At 40.7% G+C, this 12,950-nt stretch overlaps 1 protein-coding gene across 1 annotated transcript in view; it reads left to right on the top strand.

Annotated features, from left to right (window-relative positions):
- Positions 1-9,115: 9,115 nt before the first annotated feature.
- Positions 9,116-12,950, top strand: part of LOC310942012 (synaptotagmin-1-like) — a gene marked incomplete at both ends in the record, with an annotated part of 40,961 nt that continues 37,126 nt past the window's right edge. Inside the window, one exon of the mRNA XM_083907281.1 lies at positions 9,116-9,290. Within this exon, the coding sequence (XP_083763407.1) occupies positions 9,116-9,290 (175 nt within the window). The remainder of the gene's footprint in view (positions 9,291-12,950) is intronic.

Below are 12,950 nucleotides of genomic sequence, written 5' to 3'. Positions count from 1 at the left end.
TACTAAAATGTAGGCAATAAGTTGTTGAAAAAAGACATTAAATCAAAAGAAATCATGTATTCTGTTTATATTCAATGATGTTGTTGTCCTTTGGTGGACTGAAGATTTATTTTGAAGGTGTTTCTGTAGCTTTGGCTTCAGTCCTTCCTTCAAAAGCCAACAAATCCCCGAAATATAAGTAAAGCTACGTTAAAGAGGACATTAATACAAACATATCTATTGATTTTACTTTATAAAGTTGTTGCTGCCGAATTATTAGCCAAAAAATCAACAGAAGAAACGCAAAACTATGTTGAAGAAAAACAAAAATATGTCATTTTTCATAGATATTTTATTGATTTTACTACCTCAGTAAAATACACTACATTTATATGTATATTTTTAGAGCTTTATTAGTGGATTTAGTTCCATTCTGTTCCACAAAAGCAAAGCAAATCAACAAAATATAAGGAAAACTGTTGAATCAAACTGTTGGTCCACATTTCTTGATTTTAGTGTTTAACGTTAATCTGTAATTTATTTAAACACATTTCTATCAGTTTTGTTTTGCAGTGAGGTCGTCTGTCAGTTTAGTTTTTCACATTAAGATGACACATACCGACTGACACGTCATGTTGTCAAAATAACAAGCAGATAATTCCTCTTAAAGCGGCTTTAATTGCTGATTTACCGGGTGATTAACTCTTGTGAAACACAACAAAAATAACGAGGTGGCAAAATGCTTTTTTTTTTTGAGAGTCTGCCGTGGACAAAATAAATAAAAAGGACAGTTGGACGAGGTTTCGGCAGCGGCGTCGCTTCCTCGCGCAGCGTGAGACGCGACACCTGGAAATTCTGTGAGCGACGACTAAAAAAAGTGCGAGCAGCGGGGGAGCGCAGAAATCCACCTGAACCCGCGAACGCTGTCCCAATACGGACTCGTTTGTCTTTGGCTTTAGCCGGCGGAATATTCCGTCTGTGTCAAAAGAAGCAGGAATCCACTCTCAGATGATGGAGGACAGAGGGAGGTAGGGATGGAGTGAGCTGACCCAGTTAGAGGAGGAGAGAAAGATGGAGGTGATATGAGGGAGCGGAGTGTGGTTCGGGGGACCTGCTGGGCCATCTGGCAGCTCTGTAATTGGGTTGGGGTTTTACACCTGAGCGGCACATTCTCCAAAGAGATGGCTGCAACAAAAGGGGGAAAAATAGAGGGAGAAAACAAGCACTTTATTGCATTCTGTAGCATTAGGAAGGTGGGAATGACTGTGAGAGTTGATGGTCGGGTTGTATACGGTATATCGTCGTCCATTTTCACAGCAAGACACACAATCATTGTCAAAATGGCTCCACTGTATGTCTAATGTCTGCTGCGCTTCTTGGCTGTTTATTTTGAACTCGCACAGGTTTTTGAAGGTATTTGTACATCAAATATATACAAAAAAAATCAGCAAAATATAAGCGAAACTGTTGATAAAAGACAATAAGTCAAAATATTTCTAAAATTTTGTTCATACAAATACTACGTATTTCTAGAATATAAATATATATACATATATCATCTTCCATATCCATTTTCACAGCAATACATAAAATCAGTGTCAAAATGGCTCTCCTGTATGTCTAATGTCTGCTGCGCTTCTAGGCTGTTTATTTTGAACTCGCACAGGTTTTTGAAGGTATTTGTACATCAAATATATACAAAAAAAATCAGAAAAATATAAGCAAAACTGTTGATAAAAGACAATAAGTGAAAATATTTCTAAAATTTTGTTCATACAAATACTATGTATTTCTAGAACATATATATATATATATATATATATCATCTTCCATATCCATTTTCACAGCAATACGTAAAATCAGTGTCAAAATGGCTCTATGTCTAATGTCTGCTGCGCTTCTAGGCTGTATATTTTGAACTTGCACATGTTTTTGAAGTTTTTACGCCCAGGTTAAAGGTATTTGTACACCAAATGTATACACGTGGATATGCACGTATGTACAGTAGTATGTTACACCTACCTTTTGAGCTCTGTATTGTTTTCATAGTGTTTTATTATAGTTATTGTTTAACTGTTTAAAGTTTATAATTTGATTGGTACCTTCCAAATTTTATTAATTTTATTTTTTCAAGTAAAATAGTCTTGAACGCTGTATTTAATGTTAACTTCTTAATTTTGCTATTTTGTGTAGCAGCATTTCTTACAAGATGTCGGTTCAGATAATTTCCAAATTGGCAAAATGTGAAACACTAGTCTATGTTTTAGTAATTTTAATATAATATTTAAATAAATAGATGTTGTGAACATCTTTTATTTACTGAGAATTTACATAATTTAGTTTAGTAATAACAAATACGCCTCTGTGGATCAGGATACTGACACTTATTATTTTTAATCCCATTCTAGCATTTTCTTAGATGTGGATGTCATAAAATGTCTTTTTTCCAAACCATAGAATTAACATCGACTACATTTACATTAACTTGTCCCTTCAAATTTAAATCCAACTCCTTCTCACTCCGCTTGATCAGTGAAGTGGAAAATAACCAATGTAGAAATGACGGCAGCGGCCATTTTGTGCCAAAGCATTAGCTCAAATCTGTCTTTGCCATGTATAGGTCGCCGTAGTGACGGCGGCGGATATTAACTGTGTGTTGCAGTGGATATTGGATATGATTACATGGTTATTACAAAGTGATGACAGGGCTTGTCAAGAGAAAAAAAGGTCAACCATGCAGCTTTAATATTTCCATAAACATAAATAAGCTCCGTTCCACTCCAGATGAGCCTGCTGTGAAGGTGCAGGTGATGTGGAAGTCATGGACTTCTGCTTCAGTTTGCGAGCGAGCAGTCATTAAGGTGCAAAGACGAGCTGAATTAACGTCTCTTTTTTGCAAAGTGATGCCAGGCGTCAACGCACGCCACGGGTGGTTTCTCCGCTCGGAGACGGAGGGAAGCGGAAAAAGCTTTACAGTGATCTGAGGGGGAAAATGACGATGATGTCAGAGGCTTTTGTTACGAGTCCAGATGCGAGCACTCGAGCCGTGCTCTTTAATTCACTGAATTGATGTCATGTGCGTGAAGATCTGAGCAGATGTCAGTATAAGAGGTCCAGTCATGTGACTTTGTCTTTGGCTGATGGCCAGGGATTGACGCTGAATTTTTATTTGCCCATAAATTTAACCAGTTTTCTTTGTTTTCCGTGTTTGATGCTAACAAATCTTCACTTATCAACACTTGTGTGAATGGATATGAAAGATGTGAATGGGTGAAAACTGTAGTGTAATGTAGCTTTGGGTGGTTCTCAAGAAAAGCGCTATATAAACACTATTGCTGGGAACATTAACGGGGTTAATGTAAGCGTGTGACGTGTTTCCATGACGACTGACCAGAAAAAGACGCATGTGACGTCATGTTTAGTCCAGGCACCGCTTGCCGGCTAGTTCCATTAGCTGCGTTAGCTCCTTTACAGCGCACCGCTAGCTCGCCTACAGTCGAACTGGAGCGCAGCGCTACAAATAACCAGCGTACATGTGTACTGCGTATGTGTGCCTCTGTTTTTAAAGTTTAGCGTTACTTTAGAGACTCATTTTAACAATAGGGAGTCGCGTAAACATGGCGTCACGCGCGTCTTTTTTCCAGTCAGTCGTCACGGAAACGTGCCATGCAGTAACGCGCGTAAACTTTAACGCCGCTAATGCCGCTAAAGTACACAGGTTGCGCTGGTTATTTGTAGCGCTGCTCTTTTCGTTTAATAAACAGACCGCTCCAACTGCATTAGCTAAAGGAGCTAATGCAGCTAACTGGTAAACAGTGTCTGGACTCCGGTGCAGCACATAAACATGACGTCACGTGCATCGTTTTTTCCAGTCGGCATGGAAACGCGTCACGCCGTTAACGTGCCCAGCACTAATAAATACAGATCATTTACCAACTCTTCTTGAGTTAAAAGTTGCTTGAAATATAAATAACAATGTTAAATACAAATATATGAATTTTGTTCTTAAGTACAGTAAAGTATTTGTGCTTCGTTACATTTACAATGCTGTAATTAAGTAAATTCTGTCTTTATCTCCGATTACTGGGAGGTTTTTTAACGAAAATCTGCGCTTCTGTTCCTCCTCACATCAGACGTACGCTCACTTGGAAACATCGACTGGAGGCGCGATCAATTCTCCCCATATAGAAGACGCCTCCCACACACACACACACACACACACACACACACACACACACACACACACACAGACTCCTGAAAGTCCTCGCCTGTGTTGAAGTATCTCTGTCACTGCCAAGCGTGCCTCTCAATGGCTCAGCCTCCACACTCTAACCTCGCAGCGTTTCAAAGGGAAGCCGACGGGAGGTTGAGCGAACATGGACGTGCGTGGGCATCCATGTAACCGAGGGGAGGCGGGGGGGGGGGCAAGGTAGCCAATAACGGCTTTGTTCAGAACAGGAGAAGAAAAGCTTGTTGGCACTTTCTCTAAAAGCCTGCAGTTAAATGATTTCATGTTTTTGAGTCATGTTCTTGCTTTGATTATAGGTTTCGCGCTCGTTTGTCGGGCAGTTTGCCACATGATGTCTTGTAAACATCTGTTTGAGACAGACAGACAGTGGTGTTAAAAAAATCACAGCCGGAGGGGGGAGGGGGGGCAGTGAAGAGGTGACTGTGAACACCATAATACTCGCCAAACAACAAGAATTTCAATTTGACCTTAGTTTGAAGGTCCAGCGTGTTCGATGTAGCGCTAACTGATGGCGAGACTCACATTTTTCTTTCTACAAGGACCTACACACATTAAAAAGAATGCCGTTCTTCTTCATTTTCATAGTTTTCACAACACACAATGGTGGCCTCTGTAAAGCAAGGCCCTAGCCCTAAACTACATTTAAATGTAAACACACAAACTTATTTGGACATTTCAAAACTACTTAACAATCTTTTCGGCAATACGTTTAAAATACGCCAGTAAATAATGCACTAAATACCTTTAAAAGAAAATGAATCATGACCATCATGCTGGTGCTATTACCTAGCTACAGTTGGGTACAGTTATGGGTGTGTGTGTGTAACGTCGGCTATTGGAGCTCCTTAGGTTCAGCACCACCAATTGTGGTGTAACCAATTGGTCCTGTAAGTGTGTTCACTCTTTCAAGAAGGTTTCAAGCACGCTGTTGTCTCTCAACCACAGACACAGAGTCACTGCACTGAAGCAGAGATGACTCGTTTTCTTGCACCTTTGTAGATAATTGTCCCAGGTCGTGTCTCTGCTGCCGCTGCTGCTGCTCTCGGCTTCTCACCTCCCTGTTCATGCTCGCTGTTAACCTGACGACGGCACATCAGTAGCAGCCTGAACTCGTCTCTGTCTTTGTTTCAATTCCACAGAGGATTTTGTCTTGAATCACATGCTCCGACACAATCAGAGGGGGAAAAAAAGACAACAACTTCTGAAACGTCCATGACATCGCAGCACGTCCTTCCATGGCATCTCTAACAAGACATTTGAGATTGGTAGAACAGACAGAAACGGTGACATTTGAATAGAAAATGAAATTCTACAGTTCTATTTCGTTGTTTTTTACCTTGCTACTAAGACATGAAAGGTCATCACAGTCTTTCTAATTGCAGAGCTTCTTGTCAGTCTTTCTGTTTACAAACCTTGGCTTTCTTTCAATTAGGAGACGCAGACGTGCAGTGAGTCAGCCGAGTATTAGAACCCGAAGAACGCGAGGAAGGAAAGTGACGTGGTTTTATATAAACCTGGTGTATACACCAGTGTTTCTGAGCTCTTGAAGAGTAATGAAAACACTCGTGTTGATGTGCACGTACAGTGGGTAGGCGTGAAGAAACAAACGTTATTCTTTCAGATTGCACATTTCTTGGGCAAACGTTAGCGAGCGTGCAGTCCAGCTGTGTTTTGCCTCACTCGGTGTCGCATCACTGTCTCTTTGTCTCTAAATAAACTGAGACTGAGAACAAAAGAAAGAAAACAAACACCGTACCATTTAGGACCATCATGCTTACACGTAAGCCGTGTTTCCATTGAGTTAAACGGTTCGTTTTTGTGGCGTTTCCATTGGGATTAGTACCAAAATAACCAGCCCCAACTGTACTTCAGTAGTTTAGCTTGAGTTGAGTCGAAGACCGTTCACCTCTCGTCCAAGAAGCTTCTCCACTTCTGACTAAAATAGTGGGAAGAACCAGGTATTTATTAACCTCTGAGGCTGATACCGGTGGAGAGCGGCGTTAAGTTGGACGATGCGGCTCATTCCCCCCTCCCAGAACGCATTCGACAAGTCCAGTCGCAGCACAGCTGAACCACTGAAGAGGATTATGAACCCTGGATGACTGAGAACCTTCACCGACAGCCCCAACAGTTCCATTCTTTGGCCCCCTTCCCCTTGGGGTACGGTATGGTTTAGCTCCACCCTCAACAGTCAGTTCCCGATTTGTGTTTCTTCAACGCCCGCAGTCTGTTCTCAAAGTTCTTAAAGCTTGAAGTCTTGTTTAGACAAATGGCCACGATCCGAGCTGCTGGATGTCCTCCTTTGTTGTCCGTCACACGACGCCCCCTCCAACCAAGTAAAGGTACTGTTCTCTGAGCCTGACCCCAGCGCTTTACAGTACTGTACCAAACCGAATCCGAACCGTATAATGACGGAAACATGGGGGTGTGCTGGTGCCAATCCGAGATAGGTCGTCAGTCCATCACAGGGACAAACAACCCTTCACTCTCACACCTACGGCCAATTTAGAGGCAATTTAGAGCGTCCAATTTTGCCTAATCCCCAAATCTGCATGTTTTTTGGACTGTGGGTGGAAACCCACGTACACTTGAGAGAGAACATGCTAACTCGTGTGTTCAGAATGGTCACTTTCCTTCACTTGAATACTTTGTTTTAGAAAACCCTCTTGCCGCTCAGTGGCAGCAGCAGTGCTAACCTATATTTTGAGGCAAAGTGTGTTGTTGTTGTTGTTGTGGTTGGTGGAAAATTGCCAGATTGAATTCCCTGCATCAGCTGGGAAATCACTACAGAGGACAGAGAAGGAGGAAAATCGTGTTCCCTCCCCCTAAAGAGCTCAGTGAAAATAAATGACTATGTTGCTAAATGGATATAACACACACTGATGCTGCACGCACACACACACACACACACACACACACACACACACACACACTGTGCAGACCTGCAGCAGACTCTGCCTCTGCTCCAGGAGCTGAATGTGAAACTTTTATTTTGGATTTGCAAACCAAACCAAGCACATTCAGAGCAATAGATATAATCACATTAATTATATATATAAAAAAATTAAATATATAAAACGTTAATTGTTAATACAGTATTTTAACATGCAGTCAATTGTAAATAACAGCTCGATATTGAAAATGATGGAGTCTATTGTCCATTATAAAGACTAGAGCTGAATTTATTGTAACAGGAGAAAATAGTAGACGGTCGACCAATAACCTTCAATTGACTGTACAAAAAAAACCGCCAACCCACAACTCTTTAACAACAGTGTGCCATTATTATCCTCTTGGATCGCTATGGTGACGGAGCAAAATTACAACCTGCACACACAGAGTGGACAATAAATAGTTCCCCGTGTGCGGTAGAGCGACACAAAGACTGATTTCCAAGTGACCGTCTGCGACTTTGTCGTAAATAAAAACACAATTCAGTTGAAAAATAAAGTTTAAAGATAATTATTTAACCGTTTATTTGAGCCTAGAAATGTTATAAAGGCTCTTTTATGGAAATAAAACATTTAATCTCTCCATTGTTGTTCTATTATATGCTATAATGAGCATTTATCTTCTTCTTCTTTTTTAATTAAAGGTTGAATATTAAGGCGTATTAATTACCCACACACATACAACCTTTTCCAACAATATCACAAGGGCGACGACGACGACAAGACGAGTAAAAGCAATAACAATGGGCACAAAGACGGTGGAAGGAATGGCTTAAAATAGGACTTAAGATGTAAAATACAAACTAAAATACAGTCGTTTGTATATAAATCTGGATTTAGAGCACAATATTCGCCTGTATTGTTGGTGCAGTAATCCGTATCGGCAAGTACTCAAGTTTTGCGTACTTGTACTCAGTCGGAATAATGTAGTATTAGCGCATCCCGAATTTACTCACATATTTGGTGCTTGGGGTCAAAAATGTCCCCCATAGGAAATGAATGGGTGAAACACTATTATTCATGTTCATCAACAACCGTAACCCCGTCTTGTTCTGAAGCTCACACTGCTCAGTGCTTGATTTTTGAAACCCGGCATTGGGGCACCAGCACAGCGGCGCCACCTATAGGTTAAATGACGTAGCACAAGCACTGTTACAAGACTGCGAATCAACCTTGTGAAATTGAGGACAACGCTTTTGAATGTGTGGAACTAGAACCCTGATTCTAAACACAATTTTGCTTATTATTAATAATTATACCAATAATAATAGTAAAGTTTATTTTTACACTTTTACAGCTCATTGAACAAACACACGCGGTCTCACACAACCAGAGTTAGAGGAGAGGAGGATGCATGCATCCAGCATGCAGCCAAAAATCATGATTTTAATATTGTTAATTAAGATATTTCCATATTTCTTCCCTTTGTGACGTGTTTTCTTTTGACACATCTGCCTCATTAAAGGTTCATATAAGTGAACCATCTGGTTTGTCATCAAAGATAGTTCCTCCTCGCAGAGTTCTTGTATTTAAAGCAAACACCTGTTTGTACTTGAAGAGCTGGACATGATAAGAGTCTGTGTTATTTACTGTTTGCACAGATTCAATCATAAACCGGTGGCATCGCCGAGACTCGCCCCCCGTGTTGTACACGACTAATAAATAATCATTTTTAGCTTGTCTGTGTGATGTTAATCAGGAGTTTAAGCATGAGAGAGTAGCTTTGTTCTGAATTCAGTGCACTGGCCAATTTCATCGTGGAGCCCAGCTGATGTTTGCTCAGGCTGAGCCGGCAGCTGCCGTCGCACGGCGCTGCGTCGACTCGATAATCTGTCACGGCACGGACAAAAGAAGGAAAAAAAAAGAGCTAACCCCGTCCTTGTCTTTTTCTGTCTTTCTCCAGCGTCTCTGCCTTGGCTGCTCAGCATCATCAGCGATGAACGAGAGTCGAAGGGAAGCGCTGGCGGCGGCGGCGCCCACGCCCACCACCGCCTCCGCCTCGGCGGCCGGGTCCAACAGCACCAACACGGCGGGACCGGGCACCGGCGAGAAGGACGAGGCCTTTTCCAAGCTGAAGGACAAGTTCATGAACGAGCTCAACAAAATACCCTGTGAGTTTGAGTTTCTTCTCCTCGTGAACAGTTATATATATAATTTTTGTTGGTTTTATTCATCTTTTATGGTGGAAAATGCTGAATTATATATAAGTATATATGCATAAATGTATGTGTATGTAGGTATATATATGTATATATCACATATACGTATATCTATACATATACATATATACATACACAAGCATAAATACTATATTTTTCATATTTACTGTCTGATGACCTCATGAATTTAACTTTAATCACACATTTGGTGCTTGCGGTCAAAAATGTCCACCATAGGAAATCGATAAAACGGCAGTAAAAAATAGTCACCATTAAAACCACGACTCGGCTTGATTCAGCAGTGGTTGGTGAAGTGAACTTGATGTGTTGTTGATGATGATGATGATGCACAAAAAAAGAAAGAAAGAAAAAACTAAAAATGTCAGCGTCAGACGTGACCTTTAAAAAAGGACAAAAAAAAAAGGCTCTAAATGGAATCAACACTCAAAGAACGACTTATTTCACCTTTTGTTTTTATGTCTCTGAGTCAAAGCAGTAAAAACAAATCTGTGGATTTAATGCACAGATGGAGTCGAGGTGGAAAATGAACATCTGACGGCAATAAATAAAGCTGTTTATCTGCCTCGCTGGAGTCAAAGCGTCCCTTTTAATTTGAGATGATTCAACACGTTATTTGTATTTTTACGACCTTCCACATCCACACGTTTTATCGGAGCGTTGTGAGATTATTATTACTACGGTCGTGACTCTTCTGTCGTCAAGTATCAAGCACAGCCTGGAGACGTGTCGTTATCCGTGACCGAGTCTGACGTCTTTAGAAATCCATTATTGCTTCCATTGTCCTCCTCAGACTTGTGTTCGTCTTCTTCAGGCACAAAAAGTTCTCCAAGATCAACGGGGAAAAAAAACTATTATTCAGAGTCTTGAATTACTGTTTTCTTAGCCCAGCCCCTCAATCAAAAGCAGCGACTGTGCTCCCCGGTGCTGCTAAGCTGATGATGAATGCCCCCCCCGAGACTTGTTTACTCTGCGGAATATCGATACTGTCTGGAGAAAAGTCGCAGGTAGCAGCTAACGAGGAGTGAGGATGAAGGAGAAGCTTCTTCTTCTTCTTCTGCGGCTCCTCGTCGATGAGATTTTCTCTCAGGCTTATGACCTCAATTTAAGCCCGGCGCCGCTTTGAGTGACGGAGCTGTCGCAGCGGTCAAACCTGCAGCTGCAGCGTACGTCCGTCAACATCCTCGGGAATCATTTCTGGAGATCTGTGGATCAAGTGTCCAGAAAAAAAACAAAAAGTCTTTGACTTTGTTGTGTTTTTGATTCATGTACTCGATACATGTTTCTAAGAAAGTGGAGAATCTGGCTCCATGAATTAGTTATAAGCTGTGTTTAAACTGCACTAACAACGTTGTTGGATTGCAGTTGACACGATCTTCCACCAGGGGGAGCCCACAGTCAAAGTCAATGTCTTTACAGAGGGATAGATAGTCGCGATATCGCGATGTAAATTAAGAACGCCAATAGCTGCTGACGGTGTTTTGTTGCTGCTTTGGTTTTTTTACTGTCGTAATATTTTCTTCTCACATTAAAACATTGGAATGTTCCAATTCCGTTGTTTTTCCTGGTCATTGAAAGATTTCCTTTTTCATTGCACTCATTTGCTTTAATCTTTTATCGATTACGGCAACTTTTCCACCTCCCTCGAGCATAAAAACTTTAAAGCGGTATTTTCCATTCCGACTTTTTTTCTTCCCCCATTCAGATGTTTTTATGGACAAATATTTAAACTGCGTAAAAGACTCAAGCCTCGCTAATGACCCTTCAAGTTTTCCTGTGTTCCATGTCCTCAGAGACTCATGGCCTTGGTTCCCTTCAGACTTCCAGGCATGAGTAATCAATCTCGTTCTCCCTTGTACTTTTTAGGAGTTAAGCCCATGTCCTTTCGTTCTTACAAACAACGTTGGCGTGCTCACGTATGTGTCGTTGCAGACGTGGGAAGATGACACGTTAGGTCAAGCAATTTGATCTTCTGCGTACTTTCAGATGTGGAAAATATTTACCCGTCTAACTGCGTTTGCCGTGAGCTGCCGAACTCCTCAACGTCCTTAAAATAGGTCTGAAAACTGCGGCGGTGTGACTGAAAATTTATGGTCTTCACATTTCATTTGACAAGCTGATGGGCTGCGACAAATCATGATTATTTATTCTGATGAGTACGTGTCAGTTCGTCTGCCAATGGATTCATTTATGCACTGTCAGGAGATACGGGAAAGCGTGAATTGTTGTTTTAAACCGAACCCCCAGGAAAAGCGGAAACCGTCCTCACCGTGAGGAAAACTTCTTAAATTACATATGTAAAGAAAACAATGCAGTCAATTTGTGAATAATTAAGTTAATTTCTTACCTCAAACACACACACACACATTGTGCTGTGACTGCGTAATCACACTCAACCACAGTTTTGCCTCCAAGGAAACCATTGTATTGAATTTCTCTGCAAGTTTTCCCAAACACCCAAGGCTTTACTCTCCGATAACAATTAACCTCTGAACACAGAGGCTGTTTGATCCGTGACTGCTGCCTCCGACAGCCATTACTCATAATAGCACGGAGGAAGTGACATTTTCAGGAGGGGGGAAAAAAAGAAATAATGTTCTCAAGTTGTTGTTTTTTTGTTTTTGTTTTTTTTAATCAAGCACTTTTATGCTTTTAGCAATAAAATGGATTTTGTAAAAAGCCGCGGGAGACTCGTTTAACAAGTCTTACATAAAGCAATACGTCTGAGTTTTTAAAAAACAACAAGGAAAAACAGCAAAAGTACAATCTGTTAAATCCTGCTTTTTTATGGCATCAAGTTTTGTCCAAGTTAAACAAAGAGTGCTAGAATTTTAAATTGATGTTGTAAACGGGTAGACGTCTTTAAAGATGTTTATAGGATGCAGATCCAGACTTTGTTTTGTTCCCATAAACGATGCTCCTCTCTGAATCTCAGCCAATATCACGTGTCTATTGTTGTAGATCCATTTCTTGCGCTGGTAATGATCGACCACTTCCGTCTTAAACAATGCATTACATTGACGGGTCTACATCTTCAGATAGTATTCAGAATAACAGAAAAAAAGTATCATTATTTATGTAAAACCATATTTTTGTAATTGTATCACGCCTGTTGGGTTCTATCAGGTCACAATGGGTTCTAATTGAGTTTTAATCCACTATTACTATTGTAGGGTACCATATTTTTGTAATTTGATGGTGCCTGTTGGGTTATATCAGTTCCTAAATGGTTCTAATTGAGTTTCAATCCACTATTACTATGGTAGGGTACCATATTTTTGTAATCTTATGGTGCCTGTTGGGTTCTATCACGTCCTCAAAGGTTCTAATAGAGTTTTAATCCACTATTACTATGGTAGGGTACCATATTTTTGTAATGTTATGGTGCCTGTTGGGTTCTATCAGGTCCCACTGGGTTCTAATTGAGTTTCAATCCACTATTACTATGGTAGGGTACCATATTTTGTAATTGTATGGTGCCTGTTGGGTTCTATCAGGTCCTCAAGGGTTCCAATTCTGTTTTAATCTACTATTCCTATCATAGGCTACCATATATTTGTAATTTTATGGTGCAAACTGAAATGTACCATTTGT

Source organism: Microchirus variegatus (genome assembly GCF_963457635.1).
Source record: "Microchirus variegatus genome assembly, chromosome: 20".
Lineage (NCBI taxonomy): Eukaryota > Metazoa > Chordata > Actinopteri > Pleuronectiformes > Soleidae > Microchirus > Microchirus variegatus.
The sequence above is the reverse complement of the archived record's forward strand: the minus strand, read 5'-3'. Positions and strand labels throughout refer to the sequence as shown.